We start from the raw sequence: 13,726 nt of genomic DNA, 5'->3' as shown, positions 1-13,726 counted from the left end.
AACAATATAAATCTCAAAAAAACATGTATGTGTGTGAGAGACATATTGAAAAATCTGACAAACAGATATATGCTGAGAGAGAGCGAGAGAGAGAGAGAGAGAGAGAGAGAGAGAGAGAGAGAGAGAGAGAGAGAGAGAGAGAGAGAGAGAGAGACACACAGTCACTCTGTGAACACAGATGATCTTACAGATCTCCCCACGACAGCCCACAATCCCCTGGCAACCATTGTCAGACTGTGAGATGTGATGAGTGCCCTAATGCATATTTATACATGTGATGGGGTGAATGCAGAGATCTCAAAGAGGACGCTGTCGGCAGAGTAGCTAGTTATCATATATGGTGACTGGGTGCATGATAATGTTGACAATGGAGGATGGGGTTATGGGTAGATCAAAAAACCCTAATGGCCTTCCTGCTATTATATCTTACTTAGGCCTACCAGTTCCAATTATCCACCTCTCACTGAATTAATTGGGTCATTATTAAGGTAATTAAAAGTGCAGGTCTGATCTCTGAGAAGGGTCTTTCTTCTTCTTATCTGAGCTCCCAGAGAAGCTTTCTTAGTAGCTTTTTCAGCCCTACAGAAATTCTTCTCAGGCATCTGGAGACCAAAAAGACCTGCTCCTCCACTTCAGACAGCCATGTGTATTTATTTTTTTAAATGTTATGTTTTTACATTGGTCATTTGCAAAATAGTCTAGATTTGTTTGCTGAACTTAATTAGAATAGGTAGCTTCTTCATTTATTTATGCTACCCCCAGCCTTGTCATTACGTAATTGAAAACGTACTACATTAAGTTTCTTCAGGGGCATATTATTAGGCCTGCAACATATAAAAAACGCTTCTGATTACGTAAAGCTGATTAATGTCATTATAATTATTATAGTCGTTATTATTACTGTTGTTATTATTGTTTGATTTTGTTTTTGTTATGATCAATATTATTATTATTTGTAGTAGTATTGTTGTTATTATTATTATTAGTCATCTTTCCTTCTGTCGGTGAACAGAACAGAGGTCAGGAGGAGTGGGCCCGGTGTTTTGCAGTTCACTATCGGACAGTGCTCCAGTGCCCCGGATCACAGCGTTTCTCGCCTGTCTCCTCGCAGGACCCGTCAGCCTGCACCCAGAATTCCCCGCGTTGAGACAAGATGGAGGAACGCTGCAGCTGCAGGGGAACAATGTTTGGGCTCTGAAGACCCTAAGGAACGACCGAAGGTGAAAAATACACGGCGATACAGAGAGCGGTGGTCATGCACTGGTGAGCGAAGTGTTGAAAATCGATGTTTCTGGTAATTTCAGCAGACGAGAAAACGCATGCTGCCAAGTGAGACAACAAAGCGAAACGCACCAACGTTAGTTAGCCAGTTAGCCTAGCTCGAGTCAAGCATCAATTGTTCTGTTGAGTTGCATGGGCCATTTATTATGGGGTTAACGTTGCCGCTTGCATAGCTACACCATTGTGCTCACTTAATATCTGTCGTTTTTTTGTTTTCACCCGACTTGGTCTAGAGAGGAGCTGTTTGCTGAAAACGAATGTAATAACATTCGTTACAATCGAAACATATAACTAATTTGATCTATAATGATTATATTAATAGATGATGGAGTTTAAAATGTTTTTATTGTTGTGCTCTGTTTTTGCTAAGTGAGCGTCATGTACCTAGCTTTGTTGCTAACAAACTAGCATGTCTGCTAGGCCCTTTGTGAGTCAGGATCAAGCAGTTATTAATATGGACACCACCATAACGGGAAGGTTAACGTTACTTATCTAATAGAGAACAGATACGGGTTGTATATACCAGAATGCTGGGCTCTACTGATTAAAATCACTGGTTAGTTATCTCCATCTTGGATTCTGCTACATATGAACGGGCCACTTATTTATTCTCTTTGATTGATTTGCTAGCATTAGTGTACGTGAAGCTATTTGCATAGCATATGCATCTTACGCAGTCAGCAGTCTGCGTTCCGAGATACACACAAAGGCCTCAGCACTGCGTAAGTGAAATCACGTTTAAGTGAATAACTTGAGAGATTCCTGACAACTTAAGCTACGTCTTTGTCGTTTTGATGCATTGCGACTGAATGGGACCTTTCAATATGTGGCTATTATAACGCCTTCACCTTCTTCGGGTTGAGCAAATCAACTTGAACCTGAATGAATAGACATCACCGCACTGCAAAGTTGACGACTTTTGTCATGTGAGTGAAGGTTTCATGGCCCATAACGCATAAGAATTTCTATGAAGTTTCGCTCTAAGTTCTTGTGTGACGGCCATGCCAATAGCGCGATGGATTATGTTTTTATATATGTGGAACCGCTTTGTCCCAACTTAGACTTAGATCAACAACCTTCCAGCCGTGTGCACTGTAGAATAATACAACTCCATTGTACATTGGAGTTGCGTTTTTATGTTACAATGGTCTCTAGATGTTTCTTGACCTGGCTGTGAACCCCCAGACCTAATGTTTATTATCAGTAATTTGTATCTCGGCCAGATGAAGCGTAGACACACAATCTACCCGTCTGAATGTACTTGTCTAATAGGAAACCGTCTAAATTGATAGGAAAACGTCTAAAACGTTTCCTCGGTTACACTGAACGCGCACACGCGTCCTCGATACAATAAACAAAGCGAAGGAGGCAGGACTTAATCGCCACGCAGTAATTAAGGGACGCGGGTTACCATGCATCAGTAGCGGCCATCGATCTGCATTACCCATAAAATATTAAAAGTTTGATATAGACTTCAAATAGCAGTTTTAGTACAGTATTTATTCCTATTGTTTGAGTGCACTTGGCCTATTCTATGTTTTAATGTGGCTTATGACGGTTAGAAGAGTTTGAGAAATTAGACATGCTCAGTTCAGGTCCAGTGGATAGGCTAGGCTTCGATGTGCCGCTTCGCTCCCTCCTTGTGTTGAACCCCACTAAACACCAGGGCTGAGGGGAATCTGTTTATTTTGGAAACATTTGCCTGAAGGAATTTGAACCAGTACCAGCCATTTTCTGTGTCCACGGTGTATGGTGTCCTATAAAGCAATTGTAAGTTGTTTTTTCATGTAATGAAAGATAGTCCTTATAATCCAGTACACTTTTTGACAAAATCAGCGTATTTCTATTCAATGTCCTGTAGTTGTCTGATCTGAGTGTGCGCTCAAAATAACTCTGTTTGCCATTTACAAAGTCCAGGCTATGTAAATGGCAAACAAAGTGGCTCAGAACGAGCAGTACACAATTTGAGCAAATCAACAGAAGTGGATTAGGAGCAATGAAGGGAGGTGTGTGTTTTATTGGCTGTTGAGTTCTGATTTTGACAACCTCTGATGTACCCTTCTTTAACAAGGGACCTAGGAAGTGTTCGGACTTCCTAACATGGTGTAGCCGTCCCTGTGGGAGGACTTGTGTGTATCTGGGAGCTTGTCAGTGTAAAAAAGATGATTTGACAGGAGAAAATAGGAGCATCTTTACACATCACAAACTGTCTGATACCATATGGACCGAAGTTTTGGCTTGACTCCTCAGAGACAGATATTTCCTGAGCGACTGACAAAACTGTCTTCCGAATGGCAACGGAGGACTGTGATGTTGAGCTGAGAGACTGTGGCCATATGTGTGTGAGGATCTCAGACTCGAGTCTCCCTGACCCACAAAACAGAGCTGCCATTAATCCAGCTATGCAGTTAATGGCCAGATCAAAGAGTATGAGCCTGCCATTCCCCAAGGACTACTGCAATCAGAATGTTTCAGGTTCCTTTATATGATAATGTGTCTGTCTCTGTCTCTCCCAGGAGTGTTATACAGCATTTGTGTGTGTGTACGTTGTTTACTTATTTCCCATAGAAATAATCAGCAAAGCCCCTTAAATGGATATGTCCATAGAAGATTGTCTCAATTACATTTATTTCAGCATTGATTTCCAATAGGCCTAATTGTATTTAGATGTAAATGTCTTTGCTTTAAGCTTTTTCTTTTTAAACTTAGCCCACTTATTTTGTTCTCATTCCCTTTTGTGGAGCACAACAAAGTAGGCTGATTACAATAAGGCCTTTTCCCATAATTAGCCAGATGAGTTTGTGGTTTTTAGGGGAAAGTGCACATTTGGTCAATTTTCAACTTGAGTCCTGCCACCAGTATCAAGCACAGATTTCTTATCAGTCTAATTTCGCTGCCATGATCCTTTCCAGAATTCACTATTTATCTTAAAACACTTGCATGAATACAAGGAATTACCACAGTCGCAACATTTCTAAATCCCTGGTAGCCCTTCAGGCAGGAATTTTTCAGATTATGGTTGCGGGACATGAATTAGAGTAGCCCAAATAAAAATTAAAAAGCAATAAAAACATTTAGAAAACTAAGACTGCAACAATCGTGAAAAATCATTATCCATCTCAGTTTGAGCGGTCTACCTGAGTAAAAAAAAAAACCATCAAGAACAAAGTAAATAGTTATACTCTGAATAGAGCACTGTTACAAAACTTGAATTTTACTGTTTTGTGGACTGCTCTTCTTTCTCTGTTCTTTTTGATTAAGTAGAGCTGAAATATTGGTGTAAATCAATGCTTGTTGTCTCCCTTTGACGTTACATTTTGATTTGCACACACAGATGTTGGCAATTTTGCAAGCTTTAGCTATTCACTGCACATGCACATGTACATAAACGTACTCTGTACACTCATGTCTCAGTCCGTGGACTATGGCAATACAGTTGCACAAGAACAAACGGATGAAGATGTGACTAACCTGAAATCTGAACTTATGTTGTGGCGTAAATGCTATGAGATATATGTTTGTCTGTTATGTGCACAAAACAGTATTGATATGAGCTTTTCTGATACACTATTTTGTGTGGAATGTGAATGTAACAGAGGACAATGACATTAGACACAACCAAACTATTACTCCAGCGATTAACGCGCACACTTTCTAGCAGACAAACCATCATGATCAATAACTCGTATGTTTCTAGTTTGACTCTCCCTTGTACGTCGCTTTGGATACAAGCGTCTGCTAAATGTCAATGTAAATGTTTGTTGGTCAAAGTGTTTACTCCAAATAGCAAGCCAAATAAAGGACTGGATTGTATTTCACTTGAGGGCTAATTTCTGATCTCTCAGACAAGGTGTAGTTACATTTCGGTAACCCAACGAGAAAACATGATTGTCTCTGGACGTTAGGCTAGCAATTTGTGAGCCCTGTACCAAGTATGTCTAAACTGAAAATGTTTTTTCTTTGTCTCTCTTTCCCCTGTCCTGCCCCTTCTTTCAATACCTGTCTTATCCATAGGATGAGTGTGGTGGCCTCCTGTTGAAGTAAATCCAGCAGCATCAGCACCACCGCCAGCCAACCCATCCCAGCGAGCGTACGTGTTTCAGACCAGCCACCATGAGCCTCATTCAGGACAAGCTGGGCGGTGAGTTCCTGCGGCCCAACGGCAGCATGGACGGCGGTTTTGGCACGAGCATGCTCATGTTCAGCCACCTGCCGCCTGTCACCAGCTTCACCCGGCTGGCCGCCCAGTCAGTCATGGCCGACATGCCCCCGCAAGAGATGATGAGCCTGAAGAAGGAACGAGACTCTCCCGACTGTGGGGGCAGCATGGGCATCGGGAGCCTGGGGGGCCTTATGGGGGGAGTGGGCGACTATGTGCACGCCATGGGCATCAAGCAAGAGAAGCTTCCGGAGCATGACTACAGGTTGCCGCTCTACCCAGGCGGAGGAGGAGGGGGCCACAACGGGGTCATGGGCCAGAGGAACGGATCAGACCTACTGGAGGTGTCGTTGAACAACCACCAGAACCTGATGGTGCATGACCTCAGCCTGAGCAATGTAAGAATGACAGCATGGAGTAGGGGATGAGGGGGAGAGAGAGAAGGGTAGAGGGATGGAGATGCATAGAGGGAGGGAGATGGGAAGAGAGGGAGTGCTTAAAGGGTTCTATATTGGTGACTAAAATGTTGGCCAATGTGCCAACATTTTTAATTTTGCGACTATCGTCACTGATAATGGTGCCACAGGTTTATAGGTGATATCGCCCATCTCCAGTAAAGGTGGCCCTTAATAGGCTACAGAATCCAGTGCAAAGTGCTGTCGGCAGACTAAAGTAATCACAGACAAACTAATGCTGAGCACAGACACTGCAATGGGCCTTTTTTGAAGTTGTGTGACGTGACACATTTTTCTTCACATCACAATTTTGCCTTTTAAAACTTTGATTTAGTTCCTGGTTATCGACATGACAGTTTAAAGCAGACCAATAAAAATGTTGATATCTTTGAAGATATTAATTAATTTTCTTTGGCTTGAAATGTAGATATTCCTAAACACCGATGCCATTGTGTACTGACATGTTATACTAGAAACACTACTGCGTTTGAAGTATTACTACATAACGTGCAGCAGCCATGCATAACGTGTGCATGTTCATGTTAGAATGGTTTAGCCGCACATTATTTACTTTGCATCATCTCTTGTGCAATGTAGACTCCGAAGCACTTCATCTCCCAAACTTACTTCAAGGCCGATGACAAATTTGTCCCAAGTACAGCGCATGAAAAAAAAAAAAAGGCTTGCACACAGTCTTAAAGCCGTATCATTTTCACGTTGAGTATCTTTCTGGAAACGAGTGGCGAAACATGAAACAAAATAACACATGCTGATGTGTTTTTGTGCGCAGTTGCATAAATCCCCTGACGTCTCGGATTCAAATGTAAATCTGCTGTTAGCGCTGATGTAATCCAGCCTCCTTCTGCATGAGCTGGAGGAGCTTGGCAGGAGTGCAGTCGTCCTGTAACAGCTTGCACACTTGGATCACGCACACAAGCAGACGTTCTAAAACCACACAAAGCCGGCATGCAGCGGTTGCCAGGCTCTTGGCTGCTTTATCAGGGCATGAAATGTGCAATCATCAGTACAGTCATCATAAATGATTTTAAAATAACTTCCCAGACACCACTCCTCTCTCTCTCTCTCTCTATCTATCTGCTTGTCTGTCTCTCTCCCACTGTCTGTCTGTCTCTCTCTCTCTCTCCTTTTGAGTGTGTGGGAGTGAGAAACTCAGTCTGCATTGATCTTCAGAGTGGGGCCTCAAGCCCACACCTGCTGTTTATCCATGCTGCCTTTTTTCTTCTCAGTATATCAAATCTTTTGTTTCGATCTCTCTTTCCTGAGATCAAACAGGCTTTGCCATTAACGGTTGTGAGGCAGTTTGCTCTTCTGTTCACACTAGACAGTCAAAGGGCTGGTGCTTTGGTAGGTCAGGTAGCAAGTTCAGATGGCAGCCAAGACAGCAATAGATCCAGCCCCCCAATGTGGCGTGAATCTGCCAGGTCCGTTCAAGAGTGTTACCTGGCCTCTTCCACATTGTTGTAGTCTGCACGTGTGATGATCCCGCCATTTTGTTTCTCAGAGCATTTGTCCTTGAGTAGAGGAAATGAATGAGTTTTTCTTGGCAGAGTCTCCCGCGCTCTTAATTTAATGCAGCCATTTCTCTCGGCCCCCCCCCCCCCCCCCCCCCCCCCCCCCCATCATCACATGCAAGCTGTAATGTTGTTTCCCATATGTGGCCATTAGACTAGGGCAAGCTGGAGATGTAAAAGTTAATTGAGATTGAAATGCCAGAGATGCAGGGTGGCGGGGAAATTAAAATGTACCCCTAACAGCTGAGACCCAGTAAACGGGCCTTCTGTCCATAATTTCATAGTCAGTGCCTCTTTAGATGCTTCCAAATCATTCAAAATATTGCGCATTTAAGAAGAGCCATGGATATGCTAATTTGAAAAACTGAGTGCTTTTAGCCGGTTGAGGTTTTCAGCCCAGCTTTCCATCTTGTTTGGTGTAGTTGACCACGGACAGATGTCGTTTAGTCTTTCTTTCTCACTTTGTCTCCCCTAGTTTCTCACTCTCAGGGGAGTGTTTAAAAGGGCCATAAATGCTCGGTTTATTGCCACGCCTTCTGTCACCTAACCAACCCAACTAATTCAACTAAGCCTCCATCTGTATTCTCTCTGTGTGTGTGTCTGTGTGAAGGATTATGAAATAAGGCGAGCGTGTTCAGGATCAGTCAAACAGTTCAAATTCTGTTGCGTGCGGTAAGCCACAAATGGGTTAACTGATGAGTTGAGGCAGAGGATCAGTAGGTTCTAAACTCTGGTGCTAATTCCTCTCCTGCATTGTGCATCTCTCTCGCTGTCCCTCTCTTCTTCCACCTCTCCCTCCCTCATTCCATTTTGGCCAGCAGCTATCTGGGAGGCTTGGGAAAGAGTCCTCCGGAAGGAAGGGTCGGAAGTCAAACGGTGATGGAACGGAAGGGAAACCTCGTCGGAAACGTGGCGAATCGAAGGTATAGTAGAGATGGAGTTAACCCTCATTTAATTCCTTCACCTCCAGTGATAAACCTGTGGTGCCGTAGTTGTTAAACCGTCATGTTCTGTCTTAGCCAGTGTCTTTCTATAAATAACGTGGTGGCTTGCGTTCGATGTTCAACCAAATGTGACCTGTTGATGACCACAGGCTCTAATGCTGGACCCAGATGGTGAAAGCCTGTCGCCCCACTCCAAGCCACACATCTGCGAGCACTGCAACGCAGCCTTTCGCAGCTCCTACCACTTGCGCAGACATGTGCTCATACACACAGGTGTGTATACACACACACACACACACACACACACACGTCACAAAGACAGCCTGTTTTCAGTCTTTTTCTCAGATGAGTCACCTTAATGCATAAAAAATGTGTGGGTGTGCAGGCCATCATGCCTGCAAATTAAGAATTTTAAATGTTAAGTAAAACATTTAATGAGAATAAAAAGAGAACCTTTCAACCTTTTAAAGGCCTTAATACACTTGTAACACATCAACAACATTTTAATTACCCTAATCCTAGAAGATACTTCCTGGCATTTAATTGCCTAGCTTAATGATCATGAATGTAGGGCATTGACAGTTCAGCAACCTAAGGCCACTCAATGCTTTGCAGTGCCCGGCTTGCTTAAAGCAGAGAACAGACCAGCTACGTCACCTGTTTGAAAATGCTATGCAAATTATAATTATGCCACGTAGCATTTACACAAGTATTGGCTACGGTAGCATAATAAGTGAATTACATACAAGTAATTACATTTAATTTCCGATGCATATTCTAATCACAAAGATGAATTGCATTTGTGTATGCATAACTAGGGCTAGTTAGTTATAATCACGATAGATATTTATATATTCATTCGATAACGATATAAGACGATATAAATTAAGTCTGTTTCATTTGCTTCAGACAAGAACGCCTGTGCAAACCAAAGGTTTCAATGTTTCTTTTTTATTGTAAACTCCCAACATTTCTCAACTTCAAAACAAATCAAAAGTGGAAGTAAACAGTAATCTTTCCAAGTAAACAAACTGATGTCTGATAATAACCGGTTCGTCCGGTTGAGTTTAAGAACATCAGCTAAATGTGTGTAATGCGAAAATACGATGATAAACCAATAAAGAGGAGCCCTGGCTGTGGAGCAATCCGGGGGGTGGGGTTATCCCCTCAAGTCTAGGCTACGAGATTCAGCCCTACCGCAAGAAGTTCCGATCATTTGAACGACCGCAAGAAAATAACATTTGCGAATAAAGTGCACAATGGAAACATAGGACATTGTTCGTGTTTTACTACTCAAAGCATTCCAGGGATGGAGTTACAGTGGCAAGTTAGCGATCAAAGCAACAGGTAGACCACCTCCCAATATCAGAGCAACAGCAGATTACAGCACAGCTGGCTAATAAGTGGTAACGTTAGCTACCAATGGAGTTGAATGAATGGTGTGCTAACGGTCACATATTAGAACATAACGTAAATGTAAAACCTTTTTTTTTTTCTGTCTCACACTGTGATAAATATGTTTAAGTGACCACCGTTTAATTTCCATAAACTGTTGGTTCGTTGTAAGGTAAAAATGAATACATTGCTAGCGTGGTGTAGCGTGTGGAAATAGTGCTGACAGGACTAGAGAGCTTGTTAGCAGGCTAGCCAGCTAGTAGGCTATCTAGTCACTTGTTTGTAGACGCTTTAGCTGCGCAGTCTACACTCTGACCTAACCATAGACAACGCAGCGATTTAAGACTTTTTAATGCCCCGCGGCCACCCTGATACCATTTCTCCGCAACTTCCTGCTGCATCACAGAAATTAAATGGACTGCTGTTCCTAATTATTCTCTATCGACATTATTGATGATATTGAAAATGAATTAATGTTACGATAGCTTTATCGAGGGAAGTCATTATCGCGATAATTATTTTTATCGTTTTATCGCCCAGCCCTATGCATAACTCACTTTCCACATGTTAACATAAAGGTTCGGTAAATTACTAAAAATGAAAAAAAAATGTTTTAGGTTAAACTATGCTTGACAAACCTAGATTAAGCAGCCAAAATGGAGTCAACATCAACTTCTCTGCAATGGTAACAATTATTGCTGTGATTTACATTCAGCAATTCCTTGTTGCTGAAACGGTGAGGAATTTTGATGAGCTATGATCATCTCACAAACTGAGTGCTTGTCGTCATCCTTTTAGGTGAGAGGCCTTTCAGATGCAGTCAGTGCAACATGAGCTTCATCCAGAAGTACCTCCTGCAAAGACACGAGAAGATCCACAGTGGTGAGTTGAGCTGGCGCACACTGCACCCGAGCCCTCCAAGGGCATCCCATGATTGGATCTCTTCCCCAATTGGGGAGGTTATTTTTTGACCTGTACCGCTCACGGTGCCTTATGGACAGAGAAGGGTGTTTGTAGCATCCCTCCAATGCTAATGTTCTAATTCTTAATTAAACACCTATCTCTGTGTGGGTGTTCCTGTGGCCAGGAGAGAAGCCGTTCAGCTGTGACCAGTGCAACATGCGCTTCATTCAGAAGTACCACATGGAGAGACACAAGCGGACTCACAGTGGAGAAAAGCCATACAAGTGTGACACCTGCCAACAGGTGAGGAGCTGCCGGTAGATAAGATTAGAGGTTAAAGGATAAACCACAACCTTATTCTCAGCTGCAGCACACCGGTGCACAAAACTTTGGCCAGTTTGGTATTTTTAGCATTGCCGTGGCAAAAGCAACTAACAGGAAGTAGAAAGAACATCAGATTAAATATCACAAATCTGATTTTTTTTTTAATCCTATCACCATGGTGAAAAGTTTGGATGCCACCTGAACTCCAACTTTTAATAAAATATGTTTAAATATGGTGGTTCATTGATCGTGTTTGTGCACAACTGTCCAACTTTTGACCAGTGTACAATTCTTGTGCGATGTATGAGTGCGGCCCTTTTTTCCCCCTTCTTCTTGTTCTAACTTCGGTTTTCCCTGTGCTGCAGTATTTTTCCCGTACGGACCGGTTGCTGAAACACAAGCGCACGTGCGGTGAAGCCATAAAGAAGGGTGTGGACGGGGCCCTGCTGGAGGCCGACAACGACCAGGGCAGCTACTCACTCACTCAGGGAAACGGCCCCGCTCCCGGCCGCAAGAGGGCGAAGGCCAAGGGGGGCGAGGGCGGGGAGCGCAAGCGGAGGAAGCAAGGAGCCGGAGGGGCGGGGGGCCCAGCCATGGGCGCTCAGGACGGGCCGTACGGCTCCCTGCCCGCTGGCAGCTACTCACTGGACAAACATGGAGTGGACGGCATCGGCCATCTGGGCCCAAGCATGCACCACTCTGAGCATGGCCGGCCGCCGAAGATGGCCTTCAAGAAGGGCGGCCGGAGCAAAGGCTTGGAGAGGGTAGCCGAGGCCAAGCATGGCGGCGGGCTGGACGGGCTCGGGCTCCTCCAAACTCCGGGCGAGGGGACCAAAACGGGCACTGCCACCAGCAGCAGCAGCAATTATGATGACGCCATGCAGTTCCTCAAGAAGAGGCGCTACCTGACTGCGGCTAATGGGATTTCGGCAGGAGTGTCAGGGGTGGGTTCTGGGAACGGGGTGGAATATGACGTGGGCGTGGGGCACTTGGGGGTGCAGGGATCCGGGGTAATGGATAATGACGGGCCGTTGGTGGGTCTGTTGGACCCCTCGCCTCTGGACCTCAAGCACGACATTAAGTCGTCCATCCCCGACGAGGTGCTTCAGAGCCTCCTCGAGCATTACACTCACAAGCCCGACTTCGACCTCTCGGACTCCCACCACCACCATCCGCACCACAACCACCACCACCACGTGGACCTGCAGCCTCCACTTGGTCACGACGATGACGCCCCGAGCCCTGGCTCTGGTGGCGATAAGACGGTCATGATGCACGAGTACTCCCGCTTCCTGCTGCAGGCGCTGGAGAGGACCAGCGGCCACCACGGTGTCGCAGGCTTCCCGCCCCCCAACCTCGGCCCATCGCCCTCCTCCTCTTCCTCCTCCCCTTCCGTGACAGGCTCCTACCCGGGGCCCCTGTACTCCTCCGACAAGCACGTGGTGTACAGCTCGTCACCCCTGGAGTGTGGCGGGTTTGGTCAGCCGACCGCGTCACCGGCCACCTCCTCGCCCTCGCTATCCTCCACCTCGTCCGTGCCAAAGTCCCACTTCAGCCTACTGTCGGGCTCGCCCCCGCAGCCCTCCCAGCATGCCTTTCACCTGGGCAGCCTGGAGCCTGTGCTGGCCCAGCAGCTCACACCCTCGCAGGAGCTCATCGAGCAGCTGGACAAGCCGCACTCCTCCTCCACCTCCTCCTCACCACCTGCGCCCCACACCGCCCCGCACACCCCTTCCAGCAGCACCTCGTCCGCCTCCGCAGCCAAGAATGGGGCCAGCGCCGCCTACCCGCTGACACCCTCCCAGGACCTGGCCACCCTGGACACGGCCAAGTCTGCCTACCAGATCGAAAACTTTGCGCAGGCGTTCGGCTCACAGTTCAAGGCAGTAGGAGGTGGTGGTGGCGGCGGCGGGCGTGGTGTGGCCCTGGCCTATGGCACTGACTCAGGCGGAGAGGTGGACCACTGCGTCAGGACTCCCATCTCAGAATTCTCAGGGTATGCTAGTCTGTTAGCTGATGTCGGCGAGCCAGTGAGCACCGGATCCAAAACCCCAACAAGCCAAAGTTACAGGTGAAAGAGTGCCAGGGAGGCATAGAAGAGTCACGTTTCATTGATATTCTTATATTTTTTCTCGCTTTTGTTGTTTTGGTTGTTGTCAGTGTTGTAGTTTTGTAGTTTGATGTCATTTGTCTTATCATAATTTTTTTGTATTTAGTTCTCCTATTTTGTTATTATTTTTTTAAGTTTGTTTTTAATTATTACACTGCCATTTATGTTCATATGAAATTTCACATGGGATGCCCTGCAAAGTATCTCAACAAATGCAATTTTGTTTTTTAAGTTCATTCTTCCTTTTTTTAAAACTAGAGTTATATATTTTAGTCTGTTATATCCCTCTCTGTTTTCCTTTCATAGTGTCACCCAATGCTTACTCCATTGAAAACTCGAGGAAATGCGTTTTAAAATAGTAAAAAAAAAAAAAAAAAAAAAAAAAATCAATAGGACTTTTTAGAAATCAGTCTTACACACATGAAATAACAATGAGCTTAAGATGGCAGGGATTGGCCAAGAGCTGAACTAGCAAAAAATGAAATAAAAGTGGATAAAGTAAAGATATTTGTCTGTTACAAAGGATTCAAGTTTTACTCAGGAAAAAAAAATACTAAAACAGCGTAGAAGGAGAATTCTACCCGGATGTGTTGCGATCACTCGTCGGATGAGACGGGTGTTTG

At 44.8% G+C, this 13,726-nt stretch overlaps 1 protein-coding gene across 1 annotated transcript; it reads left to right on the top strand.

Annotated features, from left to right (window-relative positions):
• Positions 1 to 1,128: 1,128 nt before the first annotated feature.
• On the top strand, positions 1,129 to 13,304 carry znf281a (zinc finger protein 281a). The gene is made up of 7 exons (XM_080857257.1): positions 1,129 to 1,263; positions 5,296 to 5,838; positions 8,246 to 8,350; positions 8,521 to 8,644; positions 10,565 to 10,648; positions 10,854 to 10,972; positions 11,359 to 13,304. The coding sequence occupies exons 2-7, from the start codon at positions 5,395 to 5,397 to the stop codon at positions 13,066 to 13,068; spliced, it is 2,586 nt and encodes an 861-aa protein (XP_080713383.1). The 5' UTR covers positions 1,129 to 1,263; positions 5,296 to 5,394; the 3' UTR covers positions 13,069 to 13,304.
• The last annotated feature ends 422 nt before the right edge of the window (positions 13,305 to 13,726 follow it).

This window comes from Sprattus sprattus, assembly GCF_963457725.1.
Source record: "Sprattus sprattus genome assembly, chromosome: 18".
Classification (NCBI taxonomy): Eukaryota; Metazoa; Chordata; class Actinopteri; order Clupeiformes; family Clupeidae; genus Sprattus; species Sprattus sprattus.
The sequence above is the reverse complement of the archived record's forward strand: the minus strand, read 5'-3'. Positions and strand labels throughout refer to the sequence as shown.

Excerpts from the sequence above, each read along its gene's own strand:
- znf281a (XM_080857257.1), top strand. The coding sequence starts at position 5,395 with ATGAGCCTCATTCAGGACAAGCTGGGCGGTGAGTTCCTGCGGCCCAAC. Across the intron at positions 8,351-8,520 it reads GGAAACGTGGCGAATCGAAG|GCTCTAATGCTGGACCCAGA; the intron begins GTATAGTAGAGA and ends TGATGACCACAG. Across the intron at positions 10,973-11,358 it reads AGTGTGACACCTGCCAACAG|TATTTTTCCCGTACGGACCG; the intron begins GTGAGGAGCTGC and ends CCTGTGCTGCAG.